This window comes from Pecten maximus, chromosome 17, assembly GCF_902652985.1.
Source record: "Pecten maximus chromosome 17, xPecMax1.1, whole genome shotgun sequence".
Taxonomy (NCBI): Eukaryota; Metazoa; Mollusca; class Bivalvia; order Pectinida; family Pectinidae; genus Pecten; species Pecten maximus.
The window spans coordinates 26,710,634-26,732,955 of NC_047031.1; the positions used below are offsets into that span (position 1 = coordinate 26,710,634).

General features: G+C 33.4%; 1 protein-coding gene across 3 annotated transcripts in view; it reads right to left on the reverse strand.

Annotated features, from left to right (window-relative positions):
- Positions 1-209: 209 nt before the first annotated feature.
- The window catches only part of LOC117314966 (endothelin-converting enzyme homolog), a 44,323-nt gene continuing 22,210 nt past the window's right edge, over positions 210-22,322 (reverse strand). For all 3 annotated transcript variants that reach the window (XM_033869081.1, XM_033869082.1, XM_033869080.1), the window contains 12 exons: positions 21,638-21,823; positions 20,415-20,513; positions 18,979-19,103; positions 17,826-18,048; positions 17,237-17,413; positions 16,588-16,691; positions 13,767-13,877; positions 12,663-12,730; positions 11,001-11,131; positions 10,374-10,538; positions 8,688-8,764; positions 210-7,489 (listed from right to left, as the gene is read on the reverse strand). In XM_033869081.1, the coding sequence (XP_033724972.1) occupies positions 7,390-7,489; positions 8,688-8,764; positions 10,374-10,538; positions 11,001-11,131; positions 12,663-12,730; positions 13,767-13,877; positions 16,588-16,691; positions 17,237-17,413; positions 17,826-18,048; positions 18,979-19,103; positions 20,415-20,513; positions 21,638-21,823 (1,566 nt within the window). In that variant the 3' untranslated portion in view covers positions 210-7,389. The remainder of the gene's footprint in view (positions 7,490-8,687; positions 8,765-10,373; positions 10,539-11,000; positions 11,132-12,662; positions 12,731-13,766; positions 13,878-16,587; positions 16,692-17,236; positions 17,414-17,825; positions 18,049-18,978; positions 19,104-20,414; positions 20,514-21,637; positions 21,824-22,322) is intronic.

Genomic DNA, 22,322 nt, shown 5'->3' on the forward strand with positions numbered 1-22,322 from the left:
CTGGGAGGCTGTGGTGTATATCATCTTGTTGGCTTCCTTTTGATAGCGCGGAACCAATAGCGACTTTTCCCCTCAGTGGCGAACGCTCAACTGAAGACTTTATATGTGCAGTAGTGTCAAAGGAGACATTAGAGATTGATGTACCAATAACAAACACAAAAACGAAAAATCTAAATCTCGGAGAGGACATCACAACAAAATCATGTTGTTTTTTTTTATAAAAAGTGAACTTTATTTTGTAAAATTATAACAGCAATGTTCCATAACCTTCATGATATCGCTACGGTAATAACACCCGATAGAAAAAAAATAGTAGTTTCGCACCGACAATATATCGCTATCGTCATAACTTTCAATAAAAAAGCCTTTAACAGTTGCATATAGGCCCAATATATCACCGTAACTTAATCCAACCTTCCAATATATTGGCAAATTTAATACAGGTATACAAATAACACCGTGATGTACGTTAGTTTAATCTTAGTCCGTTATAACACGCTAACATACAGGAAGACAATGTTTGCACCATTAGTTTGCAGTTTGTTCTGTTTTCTGCTATTGCGTTTATCTAAGACATAAAATACCAATGAATAAGAGTTCCTTAAGGCTTTAACTTTGCGTACCAAGCCTCCATGCGGAAACTGAACCTTGTAACAATTATTGAAGTACAAATGTATGTAAACACACGAAAACATTTTGTATAAGAATTATGACATATGTTTATCAGCTTTAATGTAAAGTAAGTGCTAATTGTAACGGGCACCGTTACATATGTTCCCTAAACAACCCTCTTGTCGTGAATGCAGTAGTTTGTATCGTTTGTAACGTCATACTAAACCTATATATCAAAATTCAAAAAAATAGGACAATATCTAAATTTTGACCAATCAGAGGCCTCAGTCCGCCTGACCGATTAAAAAGCAAAAATACTCCTACGCACTGCCGGGAAACATGTCGGAAATCTCGTCAGCTGAAGGAAGTTGAAGTAATAATAATGAAAGAAGAAACGAAGCAATTACAATATGAAGTTTGGAGAACACAATAGCGTGTACATCAGTTAAAGTAACGTATTGTATTACGAAATATCGTTTACACACATTCATTGTCTTTTTATTGCATAATTTTGTTTCAATGAAAACCCAATAATCTATGATAGGTCATAAAATTTCCCAATAAAAGCATGTGATTGTACTAAAATACAAGGCACTTCTAGGAGAAATCGTTGTTACTGAAAACATCCCATTATAAGGCACTTCTTTACAAAACCTCTTCCTAAAATAAATCGTTAACAGGTACAGTAACATGAACAGTTCTACTACAAAACAATTTTACTTGATAAGATCATTATGCCAGAAATTTCTTTTGTTTCTTAATACATTTTTTATATAATATATACTAGAAAATGCCTGCAAGATATAAATGCCCCCGCTGCCGCTTAATGGCATTTTAATATAATATAAAACAATAAGTTGCTACCAATTAATAAAAAGCATTTCTCAGACAAAGATTGTTAGCAAAGTGTCATCGAAAGGCACAATACATTGTTCCTAACTAAATTCAGTCTAAATGAAACTTTTCTCTCGGAGGTTGTTACTCAATAATACATTAAGGACACTGATATAAGGCTGTTGATGAATATACATTACAAGGCACTCTTTCCACAAAATGGTGTCAATTCAGTCATAAACATGTTATATAGTCTTCTACAAATGGTGACAATTAATCCATATAACGTACATTTTAAGATACGTTTCCACAAAATCAATGGTTCTGAATCCAAAAAATCAGACATCTATTCGCATCAACTATTATTTGTTAACATTTAATGTATTACTATTATGATACAGTTTAACAAATCGTGATATTTTGCGTATCTGCGACTCTTTGATTTAAAATGTTAATTACATTATAATAAGATTCAATTGTTCATACTTACATGAACATAACCTTGTCATTGAAAATATACAAGTGGAAATAAAGTGTTAAGGTTAAACCTTGTAAGGTTTTTGAAAGGAAGGCAATTTAATATTGGTTAATATAACTATATAACTAGTCTAAAACAACGTAACAAAACTGAAGATATGAAACATGTTTCTCAAATGTGTAAATGATCGATATGAAAATAATGTACCGACGGTCAAATATATCAGGATGATCTTTTATCATTCACAGACTTGATTCCCGTTTAATCTGTTCCAAGATTTCTCTGACAATCCTTGGGGTGTTTTTGTTTTCTCAACACCTTGGCTTTGACAGATAAAACGTGCAAGCAAAAATATATCGACAATTCAATAAATTCTCTATATAAACATATATTGTTTAATAAGTGAACAACTGGACCTTCGCTATAAGTAAGTAAAACATTTTCATGGGTGAAAAATAAGCATCTTCTACCATGAGGACATTACAGAGAAATCTACAACTTTCGAGTCAGACCGCTAAGAGTATTTACCCCTTGGGTTGGAGATTTATCTGCCTTACCCTCATGATAGGGGATGATTCTATTAATCACACAACTTGCATGCTCACTATATAATTTGTCCACAGATATTGTATATATTATGACGAATGCGACATATACTGTATCACAGTTGTAATGACATACCTAAATTAACGTTCACATTATTCTAATTCTCTTCTCAAATGAGATAGTTTCGGGGGTTGATCAATTGCAATTTCACTTGCATTTTTCCTTAGAGAACTATTAGGAATTTTCTGATTTGAACAATATCGTCGAACATAAAATAAATCAAATAGGAATACCATCTTATTCACACGTTATATTCAATATTCATTTACATTCGGTAATTAAATGGTAGATATAAATGTTTTTAATGTTTTGCAATTTTCTGATTGAACAATATCGTCACACATAAAAAGTCAAATAAGAATTCCATCTTATTCATATGTTATGTTCAATATTTATATAAATTCAGTAATTAGATAGTAGATACTATGTTTTTAATGTTTTGCTCCTATTTATGTCAAATATTCTGAAAACATACTCTGATGTAATTTTGTGATACGGTCTTATTTACCACTAGTACGAAATTCATTTGAAGTCCAAGTAAATTAGCGTAGAGGAAAATTAAATGATGTCGAACAACGTGGGTTGAGTTTTGGAAAATAACCAATTTAAGAACACCTATATAACTTTTATGAACATAAAAAAATATTTACACTTATATATTAATGTTTAGCCACTAAATCGTTGCGTATATGTTACAGGATTAGGGACCATCAACAATAAACAATGCCATATCGCAATTTTTAAAGTTGCTTCATCTCATGACAAAAGAGTAAGTATGATCGATACAAACAATAGGCTTTTGTATATTTTAAACAATACTAAAAGTAACATACTTAACTCTTAACTCTATATCCATCCTTCATCATTCACACGTTTGCATCATTTTACCTTTGAATTTTAAATCTAAAGAAAATCAATAATTAATTGCATTCCGAAACTGACTGTGCTATTTTGTACGTAACCTTAGATCCGATAAGCCAACTTTTCTTCTTTTTTTGGGGGGGGGGGGGGGGGGGGGGGTTTCCCCATTGTTTGTCACTTTTTGGTTGATTAATTATATCAGGAGTCAATTTTATAAAAAGCCGGTTATATCCTGTCGACGATAAAAAGTGCAACGTATTCCGTCATGTATATCAAAACGACTCGTTTTACAGATTAATTAGAAAATATATTTGTCGAGTTCGTTTTGTTGTTTTTGTTTTTTCATTAAAGTCGTGTTTTCTTATATTTCATTGTTCGGGAACTCAATGAGTTAATCTCTACCAGAGTACATTGTGATCTTATCCATATCTTGCTGATAAACTTTAACTCTCAGAGATTATTGAAGATCGCGAGCCACAATCGAAAATCAATCTCCTCGAAATTTTCATTGTCATTTGCATGAAAAGCAATAGTTTTTAATTAAGTGGATCGTTTTAAACATTAATAGGAACAGATGTTATTTGTCGGGTTCGATTAATGATACTTTTATATGAGAGGCGTATGTCAATATTCCCTAGCTCCGGCATTTCAGAGCGTCAATCGATCCTACGGAAATGACCATCGTCATTTGAAGACGACGTTGCGTCGTCACAATTGGTTGCCGACAGTTTGGCGGAAAATCACGAAGTTTTTCAACTGGAAAACATTCATGTATCGTTGTTCCTACTTTTGTTGGATTAAATAACATTTATGACAGGTAGTTATAGTTATAGCTAAAAGCTTAACAGGAAGTTACAGATAATGAAATATTCTACATTTATTTAAGCAAATATATACATATATATATATATGTATGCAAAACGTCAAGCTTAGATATTTATTTTTCTATTTTCACAACCCCTCCTCCGAGAAACCCTGGGAAGGTTTATGGAACCATTCATTTTGGTATCTTATAACACAACCCTGTTTTCAAATTCAATATCACAACACAATCAATCTAGTACAATGTTTCACGGTCAAAATTAACAACAAAAAGAGATTCCCTGCTAATTATACACAACCATACATACCAATACAATTAAACGTTGTTTATTTAATTAATGTAAGCATACCTAGTACGTATTGACAGAGACATATATACATGTCTCTGGTATTGATGAGATTCCTGTGATTGATCACGGACGTGGATACATCTATGAGTAAGTCTGTTAGTTTATTAGGAATTATTATGCCTATATGAATGTTAACTATATATTATATATCACTCTTACATTATATGCCAATACCCATAAATCTATTTAATGGTCCAATGCATTAAAAAAGACAAACAAGTATCTAGAACTCTCACATCTGCATAAACCCACACATCTAGTTAATGGTATCATGCATTAAAAAAGACAAACAAATATCTAGAACTCTCACATCTACGTAAACCACACATCTATATAGCTAGTTAATGGTCCCGTGCATTATCAAGGACAAACAAGTAGCTAGAACTCTCACATCTACATTTACCCACACATCTAGTTAATGGACCAGTGAATTAAAAAGGACAAACAAGTATCTAGAACTTCCACATCTACATATACCCACACATCTAATTTATTGCCCCGTGCATAAAAAAGGACAACGAATAGGGAGAACTCTCACATCTACATAAACCCACACTACATTTAATTAATGGCCCAATACATTAAAAAAGACAAACAAGTATCTAGAACTCTCACATCTACGAATACCCATACATCTACATGTAGTTAATGGACCCGTGCATTAAAATTGACAGACAAATACTAGAACTCCGTACTATTGTATAAAAGAACATGTGGTCTTAATTCCATGATTACGTAAAGAAGAAAATATTTTCCAAATAGATATAGTTAAATTTCAAATACAGCTTTAGATGAAAATATAGTCAAAGAAAGGAAAGTGAAATTTGAAACTAAGTATTTATATATATTAGAACATTAATTTGTGTTAGTTCTAAAATTCCCGACTGAGGTCATAGAAAGAGTATTATGTACTGTCCTTAGATGAACATATGAATATTTTGACAGGATGTAAAAGGTAGAAACCTACATCTTGGTACATTGAATATAATAACAATGTACACCAATATTAGTGAGTTACAGGTTTTACCACCTACATGACTCTGCCTATATCTAGTTTTCGTCTCACCAGCCACATGGCCATTGTTCTGTCGACTTATGCCAAAGTTAACACTTCTGTTCTGTCTCACGTTGTTCTGTCGACTTATGCCATAGTTAACACTTCTGTACTGTCTCACACGCTTACAAAAACATAATACATATAGGATTTTGCTGTAATTGTCAATTAAAGTATGACATCATTGATATCTACAAGACACAATCTATATGTAAAATAATGGAATTTCAGAATTTTATATTGATATATGACTCATCAAAATATGTCATAGTCTCGTAAATAAGTGTTCAAATAATGGATTTCTTTTATATCTACAAGTAACTATTATGCATATTATATAACCTTTTAAATTAATTATCAATTAATTGATTTTTATAATTCTCTATTGATATCTGACTTATAAAAATACGTCATAGTTTTGAAATCATGCTTCAATGGATTTCTTTATTATCAATTTAACTGGGACATAAGATTTCAATCACATTGTTTAATATATTATTATTATCAATTACTGTAAACGTAACTTATCACTAAAATAACTTTACTGCTAAAATGTGCATGTTTACAATAATACATTTCTGTGTAATAGGGGAATCATTTTTTATAAATGTTTTACATTATTTATATTAATGGCTTTACCAAATCTAAAAATGTATTCTTTCTTCATAAATTAATGAATTCACGGTGATCAAATATTGGATTTCTTTGATATCTACAATTAATTACTATGTATAAAAAAATCTAATAAATATACATACTGATGTCTGTTTTTTTAAATTAAATTAACTATAAATTGATGGATTTCTCAGAATATAAATTGAAAAAAAAAAATCCACAATTAAATGGAAAAAAATAATTGAAAAAAAAAAGAAAAAACATTTCACATAACAATATATATTGTAAAATTACTTTTTTCACAATTTCTTTGAGATCTACCATCATTGAAAAATTACTTTTTCAAAATTTCCTCAAGATCTACCATTGAAATTGAGTAAATTAGAGGAGGAACATTAAAATCCTTCTGCTAAAGTCACCTCCAGAGGACAAAAGACAGCAAAAATACAGTTCTGATACAAGAATAACAGATTGTTTCATTAATGAAGAAATATGCATACAGTATTTAGTCTGTAATTTTTTGGGGGAGGAGAGGGGATTCCTTTTTGTCACATATATTGGCAAAAAAAAAGAACGAAGCAAAATAAAAATAAAAAACAAATAAATCTGAACCACGGGAGAAAATTTCCACCACTTTTGAATTTGTCCACTGAATATACATATAAGATAGCAAGCATAAATTTGAAAAATAAGTAATTTGCTGAGTATATATAATTAAGGAAACATTAAAAAAAATACCATATACAGTACACAACATGTTCATTCAAATTATTAAGGTTGTATACTACCTTTATGATACGTATGTACGTGGGTAAATTAACAGAGGACAGCTGCACTGGTATGTATCATTACCAATCATTAACATAGGTAATCTGAGTCAATTAACAAACTTATAAAACAAGGGGAGATAACAATACACAGGTTTTATGGTATACAGCAGATTTTTGTTAAATATATTTAAAACTGTATTGGAATTAAAACTGAAGTCTGTATTTAAAAAAAAAAAAAACAGATAACCAGGAAATCGATGATAGAAATTATGTTAAAATTGCAAATATTGTTGAAGATAATGTTTTATCTTACTTACAAATTTTATAAATGAAATAACTGGACAATAGTCAGCCTCTGCAGGTGTTATGTTTTTAACTCAAATTTCATTACCACACCACACATTTATGATCAGGGTTCATAGGAGAGTTCCTTGGACAATGGAAGGCTCTGGCAAAAGAATCTGAGTTTGACAAGGCTCCAATCACCCTGTAATACAAAACAAGATAAGTTAGATAAGGCTTACACCACCCTCCAGCATAACAAAGGCTCAGTGGTTACCCCTCACCCAAGAATACTTCCACCCATACAGAAGCAGAAGGATATTTAAGCAATTGCTATGTTTCACCTTTGGCCCTGCCCCTAGACCCACCATTTATATAATAATGATTTTCCTTTAGATGCATCAGAATAAATATGGACTGATTCCTTTCATTCATAAAAAAGATGGATGTTAACCAATGTGGTGTATATTTTCCCTCTCTGAACCTGCCCCACCACTCATGCTCCAAGAGAGCAAACATGGAAGGAATACTTTCATTCATACAGAAGAAGAATCTTAACCAATTTGGTGAATATCTTCCTTCGGACCAGGTGACCTAAAAACATGATATGAATGACCTCATATAGCACATCTTACACTCCACATTTCAGTTATCATTAATACACACTGTTATCATTTAAACATCTGTTTAGACCACTTTTTATACCCCTGATGTCCCTTCTGGAATAACGTAATTTTAGCTCTAAGCTTCGATGATATGTCCTAGAAGGACAAAACAGCACTCTAATGCAGCTCTATATACACACAGGGAATTGGCAGAATTTTTCAACTATCAGTCCATACAGGTATACATGTATTATACACAGTAGAAGAATACATATACACTGTATAGAGTAGGGGTTGGGACTTCTTGCCACGTCCCTATGATTCTACATGACTTGTATATTAATTTTATGGCTTATATTATTAATAATAGTCAATATAACGATTGAAGTCAGTGAAGTTTACATGTGTGCTTTGCAGCTACTCCTGCTAAGCGCTCAGGATATTTGGAGTGGGACGACTGGTTCGCCCGTTATCAGTATAATGTGACCGGGTGGGGTGTGCTGCTGGGTGTCTTTGGCAGTATGCGTCAGTGAGGTAGCTCTATAAATCGGCAAAAGTTCTTGCCTATCACAAGGAGACTTAACACGAACATACCGCAGCCTCCCAAAACATGCATACCCACTCACCACACGCATGTATATTGCACGCACGGGAGGCCATCCTTAAATGACCTTAGCTGCTAATAAGACATTAAACAAATAAAACCAAACCAAAAATTGTACAATTATCTGACAATATTTCCATAGGAAGAACATAAGAGTTATCTAATGAGTGACTTTATCCTATTTTGTATCTCACCTGTATTTGGCGTACGTGTGTTCATCTGTAATGATAGATTGTTTAGCATAGGCAGGCGTGTAGTAGGAGCACCATAGCTGTAACATAGACACAATCAAAGTTAGGATATATGCTCTAAACAAGGTTCTAGGAACCTTGGAAAACTCCTTGTTATTACTGAAATTTCGACCCTATTTCATAGCCGTGAATAACGTAATAAAATTAATTGCGTTTTTCATCTTTTGTTGTCACCTGAAATTTTTTTTTTCCCATCAATGTTATTTTCAAAGTTTAATCTAAATTAAGGCAATTACGAACAAGTAAAGTTCAATCACCTGTTGTATGTATATGTCTCCACAAATGTTTATCAAATTTTGCAATAAATAGAATCTTAAATCTGCTCAATTTCTTTTGAAACATAGTAAATTTAATATCATACATTTATTTTAAGTTCACCAAAGGATTTTGAATGTGAAAATTCTTCCTTCAGAAATTTTTGAAGGCCCTTCATGAATAAATACATCATAATTTACTGTAAATGTACAAATTTTAGTGGTAATATTATCTTTAAGTTTTTTCTCCTTTTTTACCCTCAAAATACTGTGCTTAATCATTATTGTTCTAATTATTCTTACTATACTTTCTCTACAGCAAATCATATGGGTGGCATGTGTATACTTGATCAATGACTATAATCTGTAAAAATGAGTGTGTTTACTAGTGCTGTAACGATACATCGATACGTATCGATATATGTTCGTTTTGTGCCGCGATACGATACATCGATACAGTCATCCCTGTATCGTAATATCGCCGGCATGGGTGCGGGTCCATGTAACACATTTGATACAGCGAATCGAGCGCGCCGAAGCGCACCGTCAGTAAAATGCTTGTAACCGGATTGTATGAAGTCGCCAATGCAGAGCGCCTTGATGATTGCGAATAAATATGGACAATGGCTAACGCTGACAGCCATGTGTAATTCCGTTTAACTTTATCTCTCTATCTATATCTATATCTTAGAACTAAACCTCCTCCGACTTGTAAATCAAAGATATTCGTTGACTTGAAACAAGTCAAGGGTCCACGGCACATGGAACTTACCTATCGAAGTAGAGTATTCAGTATTGCCGTATTCACAGAATGGGAGGTGGAGTTAACGTATTCCGAGAACACAATAACTTGAATTCGCATTAAATCGGCATCACCCTCATTTGACAATTTTACACCACCTGAGCAAGACAAGTATTGAGAACCGAAAACCGTGGACAGGTTTAACACAAGTAAAGCCGAAAACCACTATGTTTAAAAGCTGATAGCAAACATGCTACATGATGTATCGATAACTAGTTTATAATAAATGATCTGCGCCCTTTTCGGCAGTGGAAATGAATGTTTCCGTGAGTTGTAACTTGTTGCACGTTGTTGACCCAAGGTATAAAATTCAGAGTCGACAATGTTTCAGTGACAAGACTCAAGAGTCCTGTTTATATTTGACATTTATTTAGATCTGTTTAATTCTACTGTTTTTGTTAAAAATGTGTTCAATGAGTGTCATTAAAACTTCAGATTGAACGTTAAATATTGTTTGATTTGTTTCAATTTATGACAATTTCACGTATACGCGATAGTATCGTATCAGGATGACTGTATCGCAATACGTATCGTATCGTGACATTGTTGCCGATACACAGCACTAGTGTTTACCTGAGAAAATCCAACAAAGAAGAGTTGGTCATCATCTAGATCCAAGCCAGGGTAATTAAGTAGTTTGTCAGAGTGGCTGTTCCGCCATGTCCTGTAGGCATTGTAGGACGTCTTAACACCTCCATTGTCAGCAATGTTTTCTCCTAGAGTTGTGTCCCCTCGTATCTAAAAATAGGATAATCATAAAATATTCAAGTGGATAAAATGTAAATTATGTGTAGCAGTTACAGCAAACATTACATGTATGACTTTCTGTTCCAAACGGCAATATTATATCATATGCAGCCAAGGACACAGTGTACATGATGCTCAACCTTCAAACTGCAATATGCATGGTGGTGCCATGGAGACTTTGTACATGACCTTTAACCTTCAAACTGCAATATGCATGGTGGTGCCATGGAGACTGTGTACATGACCTTCAACCTTCAAACTGCAATATGCATGGTGGTGCCGTGAAGACTGTGAACATTAAATATGTTCAACCTTCAAACTGTAATTTTGTATACATGTATTGAGTTGTGGTGATGACAGCTATCATCCTTACAAGTAATATATGTACATAATGATCAGCCTCCCAAACCAGAACACCGAATATTGTGTTGCCTTGGAAACATCATAACTTACATGGACACCAAGATCTTCCACCTCATAACTGGAGTATTGTTTCACCATACAGCCTGCTCGTTTTTTAAAACCTTCTATTGAAGAGTTCGTCCACCAATTATGAAGATTTCCATTCACATCAAATTTTCGTCCTGGCAATAATAGCAAAATATGACAAAATATTATCACTCAAATATTTGTTTCAGGTTTTAACACAAAACCCAAAATATTCTTGAATCAATCCCCTTGTTATAATATTTTGTAATGAAATCGTATAAATTATTTCTGAGAGCCTCCATGAATAGTATACACACTCGCTCTATCAGAGATGCTGTCAATGTAGTTTGGAGGAAAGCTCATCAACATTCCTTGAAATTAAATTAAAGAAATCCTTGAAATGAAAATCTACCATCAGAATGCATTACTGGCTTAAAATCTTAGTTATAGAATTTCTGTAATACTTTCTAATGGCAAATTTGAAGTTAAGCAATTTCCTTAAGATAAGTGAAATGGGACCTTGTATTAGTACTTTCAGTGGAATCATTGAAACAAAAACAAAACAAAAAAAAACAGATCTGAATCCTTATTACATCTCACTCTCTGTTATTTATGTCATTTAAATTTTTCCACAAAGCCGTACAAGATCGTTTTTTAAAACCTCCGTCATACAGTAATGACAAAATGAAGTGTGTTTTCGTGATTGGTTGAAAATTTGTCATCTTCAATCAAAGTAAATGCAGTAAGTTTTACCATTGGTCACAAATAGTGCTTTATTATATAATAGGGAACTGTTATTACAACAAATCTACCCCCAGTAGGTGATACAGAATTGCTGTTGTCGAAATAAACAAATTTCAATTTGATTTGGTTAAATTTGAGCTCTTATTCTACACATATCCAAAACCAACTAATCTAATCAATTTGGGAGCATCAATGCCATTGCTGCAGAGTTTTTGTCAGAATTATTTATTCATTTAGTTTTAGATCTTAAATAGGATCAATCTGAATGGCTAATGTAAGTTTTATGTGAAAAAAGATATCTGGTTGATGTGCGACATTTTTATAAATGTATAATCAGTTCAATTTTGTCTGTTATATTTTTTAAAGATCTTTCTTGTTTTTATTTCCCTCGAGATACTGGGACATCACATCTACAAAGTACCTTGTAATATATTCCTCTCTCCAGTAAAAGGAATCGGAATTAAGGATTTTTTTTATGAAAAAGTTAAATGACACAAAAAAAAAAAAAAAATTCAGCTAGTAAAAAATGGATTATTTCAAAACAGGAAATAATAAAAATATAAAATTAAAATTTATATCTTGATACATTAATATGTTACAATGAATCAGTTGACTCAGATATACTGGTAGAATGTATTGAACAATTAAATGCTTGTTAGCCTAATTGTCAATATGAATGAAATCTCGGTGATGTATTAATCAAATGAAATTCGAATTTTTAAAAGTTTTGCTCTGACCATAATTTTTTTGATATGTTGTCCCGAGAAACTTTTGATACATTTCTTAAATTTTCTTCTACTTATTGAGCAAAAGTGGTGAAATTTATACAGTCCATTGATTATATAAATTATAAAGCTTATGAATATAGATATCTTTTAAACCAGTGACCATTAAAATCGTTTCCCATTACAACCACTGAGATATATCACAAACATAAAATACCTGAATTATCAAATCCGTGAGTTAGTTCATGGCCGATGATCATTCCGACTGTACCAAAGTTAAACGGACTGAAAACAATAATAAAAATATCAGATAGAAATACACTAAAATAAACTAATTATATTAGCAATAATAAAAATATCAGATAGAAATACACTAAAATAAACTAATTATATTAACAATAATGAAAATATCAGATAGAAATACACTAAAATAAACTAATTATATTAACAATAATAAAAATATCAGATAGAAATACACTTAAATAAACTAATTATATTAACAATAATAAAAATATCTGATAGAAATACACTAAAATAAACTTATTATATTAACAATAATGAAAATATCAGATAGAAATACACTTAAATAAACTAATTATATTAACAATAATAAAAATATCATCAGATAGAAATACACTAAAATAAACTAATTATATTAGCAATAATGAAAATATCAGATAGAAATACACTAAAATAAACTAATTATATTAACAATAATAAAAATATCAGACAGAAATACACTAAAATAAACTAATTACATTAACAATAATGAAAATATCAGATAGAAATACACTTAAATAAACTAATTATATTAACAATAATAAAAATATCATCAGATAGAAATACACTAAAATAAACTAATTATATTAGCAATAATGAAAATATCAGATAGAAATACACTAAAATAAACTAATTATATTAACAATAATAAAAATATCAGACAGAAATACACTAAAATAAACTAATTACATTAACAATAATGAAAATATCAGATAGAAATACACTAAAATAAACTAATTACATTAACAATAATGAAAATATCAGATAGAAATACACTAAAATAAACTAATTATATTAACAATAATGAAAATATCAGATAGAAATACACTAAAATAAACTAATTATATTAGCAATAATGAAAATATCAGATAGAAATACATTTAAATAAACTAATTATATTAACAATAATGAAAATATCAGATACACTAAAATAAACTCATTACATTAACAATAATGAAAATATTGATAAAGTTATAGCATTAAAGCATTTATTATGGTTTCAGTTACCTCCCTTTTTCTATATGTACACATGTATACTTACACTGGAAAATCTGGGTCAAAGAAAGGCTTCTGTAAAATTCCTGCTGGAAAAGCGATGCTGTTATAGGTTGGCGAGTAGTATGCATTAACCTCAGTCGGCATCATGGCCCATCTGTTTCAGGTAAACAAAAGATGAAAAACATAAAGTCATTTATCAGGTAACCATATAGGTACCTACAGGTAAACAACAGGTCATCGATCATGTTAACCTTACAGGTAAACAACAGGTCAGTGATCATGTTAACCTTCAGGTAAACAACAGGTCATTGGTCATGTTAACCTTACAGGTAAACAACAGGTCATCAATCATGTTAACCTACAGGTAAACAACAGGTCATTGGTCATGTTTACCTTCAGGTAAACAACAGGTCATTGGTCATGTTAACCTTACAGGTAAACAACAGGTCATCCATCATGTTAACCTTACAGGTAAACAACAGGTCATTGATCATGTTAACCTACAGGTAAACAACAGGTCATTGGTCATGTTAACCTACAGGTAAACAACGGGTCATTTATCATGTTAACCTTACAGGTAAACAACAAGTCATTGATCATGTTAACCTTCAGGCAAACAACAGGTCATCAATCATGTTAACCTTCAGGTAAACAACAGGTCATCAATCATGTTAACCTACAGGTAAACAACGGGTCATTGGTCATGTTAACCTTCAGGTAAACAACAGGCCATCAATCATGTTAACCTACAGGTAAACAACAGGTCATTGGTCATGTTAACCTTCAGGTAAACAACAGGCCATCAATCATGTTAACCTTCAGGTAAACAACAGGTCATTGGTCATGTTAACCTTTGCAGGTAAACAACAGGTCATTGATCATGTTAACCTTCAGGTAAACAACAGGTCATCGATCATGTTAACCTTACAGGTAAACAACAGGTCATTTATCATGTTAACCTTACAGGTAAACAACAAGTCATTGGTCATGTTAACCTTCAGGTAAACAACAGGTCATCGATCATGTTAACCTTACAGGTAAACAACAGGTCATTGTTCATGTTAACCTTCAGGTAAACAACAGGTCATCGATCATGTAAACCTACAGGTAAACAACAGGTCATCAATCATGTTAACCTTCAGGTAAACAACAGGTCATCAATCATGTTAACTTACAGGTAAACAACGGGTCATTGGTCATGTTAACCTTCAGGTAAACAACAGGTCATCAATCATGTTAACCTACAGGTAAACAACAGGTCATTGGTCATGTTAACCTTCAGGTAAACAACAGGCCATCAATCCTGTTAACCTTCATGTAAACAACAGGTCATTGGTCATGTTAACCTTCAGGTAAACAACAGGTCATTGGTCATGTTAACCTTACAGGTAAACAACAGGTCATGAATCATGTTAACCTTCAGGTAAACAACAGGTCATCGATCATGTTAACCTTACAGGTAAACAACAGGTCATTGGTCATATTAACTTTCAGGTAAACAACAGGTCATCGATCATGTTAACCTTCAGGTAAACAACAAGTCATTGATCATGTTAACCTTCAGGTAAACAACAGGTCATTAATCATGTTAACCTTCAGGTAAACAACAGGTCATTGATCATGTTAACCTACAGGTAAACAACAGGTCATTGATCATGTTAACCTTACAGGTAAACAACAGGTCATCGATCATGTTAACCTTCAGGTAAACAACAAGTCATTGATCATGTTAACCTTCAGGTAAACAACAGGTCATTAATCATGTTAACCTTCAGGTAAACAACAAGTCATTGGTCATGTTAACCTTACAGGTAAACAACAGGTCATTGGTCATGTTAACCTTACAGGTAAACAACAGGTCATTGATCATGTTAACCTTCAGGTAAACAATAGGTCATGAATCATGTTAACCTACAGGTAAACAACAGGTCATTGGTCATGTTAACCTACAGGTAAACAACAGGTCATTGATCATGTTAACCTACAGGTAAACAACAGGTCATTGATCATGTTAACCTTACAGGTAAACAACAGGTCATCGATCATTTTAACCTTCAGGTAAACAACAGGTCATTGATCATGTTAACCTTCAGGTAAACAACAGGTCATTGATCATGTTAACCTTACAAGTAAACAACAGGTCAGTTATCAAGTAACCATATAGGTAAACGACAGGTCAGTTATCAGGTAACCATATAGGTAAACAACAGGTCATCAATCATGTTGACCTTCAGGTAAACAACAGGTCATCAATCATGTTAACCTTCAGGTAAACAACAGGTCATGAATCATGTTAACCTTCAGGTAAACAACAGGTCATTGGTCATATCAACATACAGATAAACAACAGGTCATCAATCATGTTAACCTTCAGGTAAACAACAGGTCATCAATCATGTTAACCTTCAGGTAAACAACAGGTCATGAATCATGTTAACCTTCAGGTAAACAACAGGTCATTGATCATGTTAACCTACAGGTAAACAACGGGTCATTGGTCATGTTAACCTACAGGTAAACAACAGGTCATTGATCATGTTAACCTACAGGTAAACAACAGGTCATTGGTCATGTTAACCTTCAGGTAAACAACAGGTCATCAATCATGTTAACCTTACAGGTAAACAACAGGTCAGTGATCATGTTAACCTTCAGGTAAACAACAGGTCAGTGATCATGTTAACCTTACAGGTAAACAACATGTCATTGATCATGTTAACCTTCAGGTAAACAACAGGTCATCAATCATGTTAACCTTACAGGTAAACAACAGGTCATTGATCATGTTAACCTACAGGTAAACAACAGGTCATGAATCATGTTAACCTACAGGTAACTACAATAGTATCACACAGTGTACTTACTCTGTGGGGTCGGGAGGCTTTCCCAGTTTATCAAGATTTTTTCGTACACTGTATTGTAAAACCTGGAACACACTGTCCACAAACTTTCCCGAAGTTACTGTAAGCTGTAATAAATTGATAAGACTGTATGAGGTTACCTTACAATAGTTTTGGCCTAGTGTTAACTACTATGATTATTTAAAAATCAGCATTAGAAAATGAAAATAAGTAAAATTTGAAGAATATTTAAATGTTCATTTATAATTTTCATGAAAACTTTCTTTGTAAATAGATTAGGAAAAATAGAAAATAAAAACATCTGAAGAAGATTGATATAGGCTAATAGCCTGTTATATATTACTATTATATATTTTTGTACAATAAAATTTGTTGAAATGAAATGAAAATAAAAACACTAGAAATTTCTAAAATCTAAAAAGACTTTGATTTTTAAACTTAAATATTTTACATTATTATTGTGCATGTGAAATTTTTTCTTAAACAATAACTTTGTTACAATGCATCTTTTTGTACTCATGCGATATGAGAACTGAGGATCCAAAATAGACCACCAATCCAGCTATATTGTGAACAAAACTTAATTAAAAATATTAATAGGTAATGTTTGATAGATATTAAGATTTCAACATTAACATTTTGTACTTCTCACATTTTCGTAATAAGTGTCAAGTTTTACGGGATCCAAAATCCAGTCTGGGTACGCTATCTTCTTGCCGATTTTCTCTGCTTTCTCAACAGCCTTCACTCGAGTTGGTTCATCCATCCAACTTACGCTCGGTAGGTTAGCAAGGAATGCTGTTCTTACTTTTTCTAGTATATCCTCCACCTATAATCATACATAAAATATCTGGAAAATTCAGTGCCAGTTTCTTTCATTAGCATTCCTTGAAATTTATTTACATTTAAACTCAAAAGTTTCTGTTTGAGAAGTTTTGCTTAAAGTTCTTTAACAGCTTTAATGATACTGATTACATACATAGCTGACATTGACCTTATTTGACTGATACATGTCTGACCTTAACCTTGCCTCAATGAACGTGGCTGACCTTGACCTTTATCTGAATGATAAACAACTAATATTAATAGCACATAAAGACCTTGACTTTATTTAACTGACCTTGACCTTGCATCAATGATACATGACTGACCTTGGCCTTTTTGTATAGGTACATGACCTTTATTTGAATTCCTATATGACACAGGCGACCTTGACCTTGCCAGGATGCTACTGGACTCACCTGTGCCTTGCTCGTCTCAGCAAAGTAACCCTGAACATACAGAGCCCCAGCACCGTATCCAACAGTAGCGACGGCCTTATTCATACAACGCATCCAGCGTGGATCAAGTTTGGTCACACCTGTCTCCACCTTGGCAAGGATGAGGGCGAGGTCGATAAATCGCTGAGGTAAGTATCCAGATAAGATGCTTACAGAGGTCCATACCATGTAGTCAGCCAAAACACTGTAATGTATAGGACCAGCATGTATGTCAAGTTTGATGTTTTATAAAGACAGTATATACGAGTAATGAGGTCACCCAGTCACATCCTATACTGACAATGTGGTCAACTTTTCCTTTAACACTGAAGCTGATGAACCTGAAGCAGAGAGCAGCATGCATGCTTAGTACTAATATCATATTTTTTTTATATACCCTGGTGTTTCTTGTCATTCAGGGGACAGAACCCAAAACTTCCCCACAGTGACGAACATTAAAGCAATTTTAGTGTTAAACTGTCAAGGAAGACATTTAAGGATGAAGAATGCTGTTCAAAAATGAAAAGAAAAGTTAGGTCCCAAATTTAATTGTCTTATAAAATATAAATCAATTAAATGAGGGCAGCTGACATAATTATTTAATATGCCCTAAATATAGCAGTGGTCAACAGGTGTATGATTTACTGACTAAATTTTCATTCATATTAATCATTTTTGTGGTATAAGGGGAAATAAATCCAACAGTATTATTCTTTCAGGTAAGCATACGAAAAATACAATCACTGATTCAAACCCTGGTGCGTGACTTAGGTGTAAGCAATCTAATTAAAATCTAGATGGTCATTCTCACTAAGTTACATGAACATCTAACAACATCCCATAAGGGGTCGCGTCCCCTTATGGGATGTTTTAAATGTTCATGTAATGTAGTTGGAATGACCATCTAGATTTCAATTAGATTGAGGTGTAAGTTAAGTGTGTTGCATGTACCACTATGCTACCCTACCCAAAAATATTGAAATATGTTGGCTCCTATATGTGTTTAAATACAGAGAAATAAGTGAATAGTTATCCTTTATGACACATTAAACCTGATAAGTAATGACTTTTATTTACTCCTTCCCATTCCTGCCATAAAACACCACTCTCTCCACAGTGATTATCAGAAACTGACCTCTTTGGTGTCTTGGCTAGAAGGGGTGTGAGATCTTTAAAGTAGCGTGGTGTAGATACTAAGATGTCTGTGTGCTCTGGGAGGTCCCGTCCAAACACACGGTTAAGGTAGTCATATATCTGTATCTGTAAAGGATACATTGAGGTAGTAATGCATAATAGAAGAGGAAGATAAAAATTCAGCTTACAGCATGAGATATAACAGTACAATGTAACTACAGCCAGGTAGATATTGAAACAGGGGAGATAATTACAGCTGATAGAATGTGAGATATGGGCAAGATATTTAACAGCAGGGGAGATAATAACAATAGGAGAAATAACTACATAAGGGAAGATGGCCTCAGACCACAATTATACTTCCGGGTCATTGTACACGAATGTAGTACATATGGAAATTTCAGGACTGTTGCTAAATATTTTTTCCTGACTAAGCTGTTACAGATATGGGCATAATTTTAGCATAGATTTATAGTGCAATATTTATTCTAGTGATAGAATTTTGTTTTGACACCATTTCAACGTTTGTTTGTGTGGCAGGACACAGGGAGCTATAAGGCTTGAGTAGTGATATTTGGTGATTTTCCAGATTTACCCGCAATATAGTGGGGTGGTTACACTTAAATATAAATATCTTTCTTAAATGCAGGTCATTAGGTACGTTCCAGCTCATTGTAGGTTCAGCTACAACATGATGTGAAAACCAGATTTTTTGCAAAATTCTGAAATATTTTCATTTTGATTTTTCTTTTGGTAGAATAAAGAGGGAATTTAATTGAGGTCTGAGGCCAGATTATTAAAACAGGGGAGATAATACTAGCAAGGGAGATAATTAAAACGGGGGAATAAGTATAGCAGGGGAGATAATTTTAAGAAGATAATTACATAGAGAAAACATTCACAGCAGCAAAGTTTTTTACAAGGGGAAAATGATTACAACAAGGGAGATAATCATATAGGGGAAGATCATTGTAACAAGGGAATTAATTATAGCATGGGAGATATTTATAAATGGGAAGATTATTGGATAAAGGGAGACAAAGCATTGGAGACAATTACAACAGGGGAGATAATTACACCTTGAAAGATAATTACAACAGGGGAGGTAATTACAACAGGGTAGGTAATTACAACAGGGGAGGTAATTACAACAGGGGAGGTAATTACAACAGGGGAGGTAATTATAACAGGGAAATTATTATAACTGCAAAGATAATTACAGCAGGGAAAAAAGTTAAAACTTTTTCTGTTATAAAATAATAGCATTAACTTTAAGCCTGTACAGTGATGCCAAATCCAGCCATTTTCTAATCAGACTTTGACCAGGACTGGCACATCTTGTCTCCTACATAATCTTAATTAAAAGTAACAACTTGTTATAAGGTACATTGTAAATGTCAAATACCTCCACAGTTATTTTCATTATATTTAACCTACCATGGAGTCTGACCCCAAGTAATTATCCTGAAGCTCCTTGATCGTCATTTTGTTGTACGTTTTCTCTGGATCCTGTAACTCTTTCTTGGTTCTGAAAATCTGTAACAGAGAATATACCACATACAGTTAGACAGTAATTTATCATGATACAGGGAAATCGGTCAAAAAGTATATATAGTACAAAACTTTACTGCAATTCTATAAAACCAACACAGCTCTTGTGGTGTCCTGTCACAAGATCCTTTTCTGTAGTAAACTCATCATGCTGGGTATTGTTAAACCAATACATGTTCCCTACCGCCTCCACTAAAAAAAAGTAACAGGTGGCCTTGACCTTGACCCAACAAGTGCAATCAATGATTGCGAAAGCTCCCCAGCGGCAGCAATCACACTATGCATTCATATTTTATGTATGTACAAGCATGTCATTTTGAAATTGTATGTCACATAATATCGCTCCTAGACCTCTAATGGATGTATAAACCAAATAAGAAGGGTGTGGACTTACAAGCTTTCCAAAACTAACCCCCAACATCTTTTGAGTGCGTTTTTGGGTCAAAAAAAGTGAGTCAACTAAATAGTAAAATTCAAAAAAAAAATCACAATTTTTTTCTGCATGATTTTGCCACAGCATCACTCCTGGATCTCTAATGAATGTATAAACCAAATTAGAAGGGTGATAGGTGTATACTTTTGGATTTACAAGCTTTCCAAAAACTTGCCCCAAAAACTTTGAAAGAAAGTTTTGGGGTGGGACGCCGACGCGGACGCGGACGCCGGGGTGACAGCATTAGCTCTCGGTTACTCGTAACCGGTGAGCTAAAAACTCAAACTTGATCTGTAGCTACTAATGCTGAAGTTACATACCAACTTTCACCAACATACCTTTAAGCATGGCTGAGATAAGTGAGGAAAACTGAGTGGATGGACTGACAGAGACAGACAGAGAGACAGAGCGAGGAAACCCACGGTTTCACCGGTAGGGGACTAATCAATCAGACAAAATGTCAATGTGTGCAACAGTGTGCTAGAATGAGATACCTCACTCTAAAGTGCTTAAATGAACCAGCAATGGTAGTTTTACTACACTAACAAACAACATCCCCCCCCCCCTTTATTAAATGGTTTAGGCTTACATATAGTGATACACTCTTTTTCAAGACATTATTTCATAATGTTGAACTCTTTTTCAAGACATTATTTCATAATGTTGAACAACTTACTAAGGCTATCTGCTGCTCAAAGTTGTAAATTGCCTCCATCTTGGCCTTGGCTTCAGATTCCTCAGCTCCAAGATAAACGGTCCACTTCGTTCCGTAGTCAATGTAGGCGTCCTTCAGGGCCTGGTATTTAGAGTTGTTAGTGTAGTAGAGTTCACAGGATCCTAAAGTTAGACCACTCTGCTGGATCTGGAAAAAAGGAAGTGAAGCAGTTTATGATCAGAGTACATGTACATTACATTTTTTTTTAAATATATAGCTCCGTATCAATACATATTCGAGTTAATCCTTATACAACTACAAACCGAAACTCTGCACATGCTTGCTTGTTACGAACAATGAAAGACTGGGTGTTTATTTTACCTTCCGGTCAGTGCGAAGATTTCAAAGAGATATATATAATAGCCATTCTACTCACCTGTCGATACACTGGTCAGTAAACAAATGATCGATAATTACGTATACACACACCAATGGCCAGTTTAGACACGCATTACCGTACAGGTGATTACCGTAAGCTTTTCACGGCTCGCTACACACCAGGTAAATTTTTAGGCACAACCAACTGGTCGTAATTGTGGGGGTAATTAACGTTAATTAGTGGTCGTTGGGACTGCCAAAGGTGGCCGTAATACGGAATAGCGAGGTAGTCGTAATAGTGAAGCGACCAATACAAAGATATATAGAG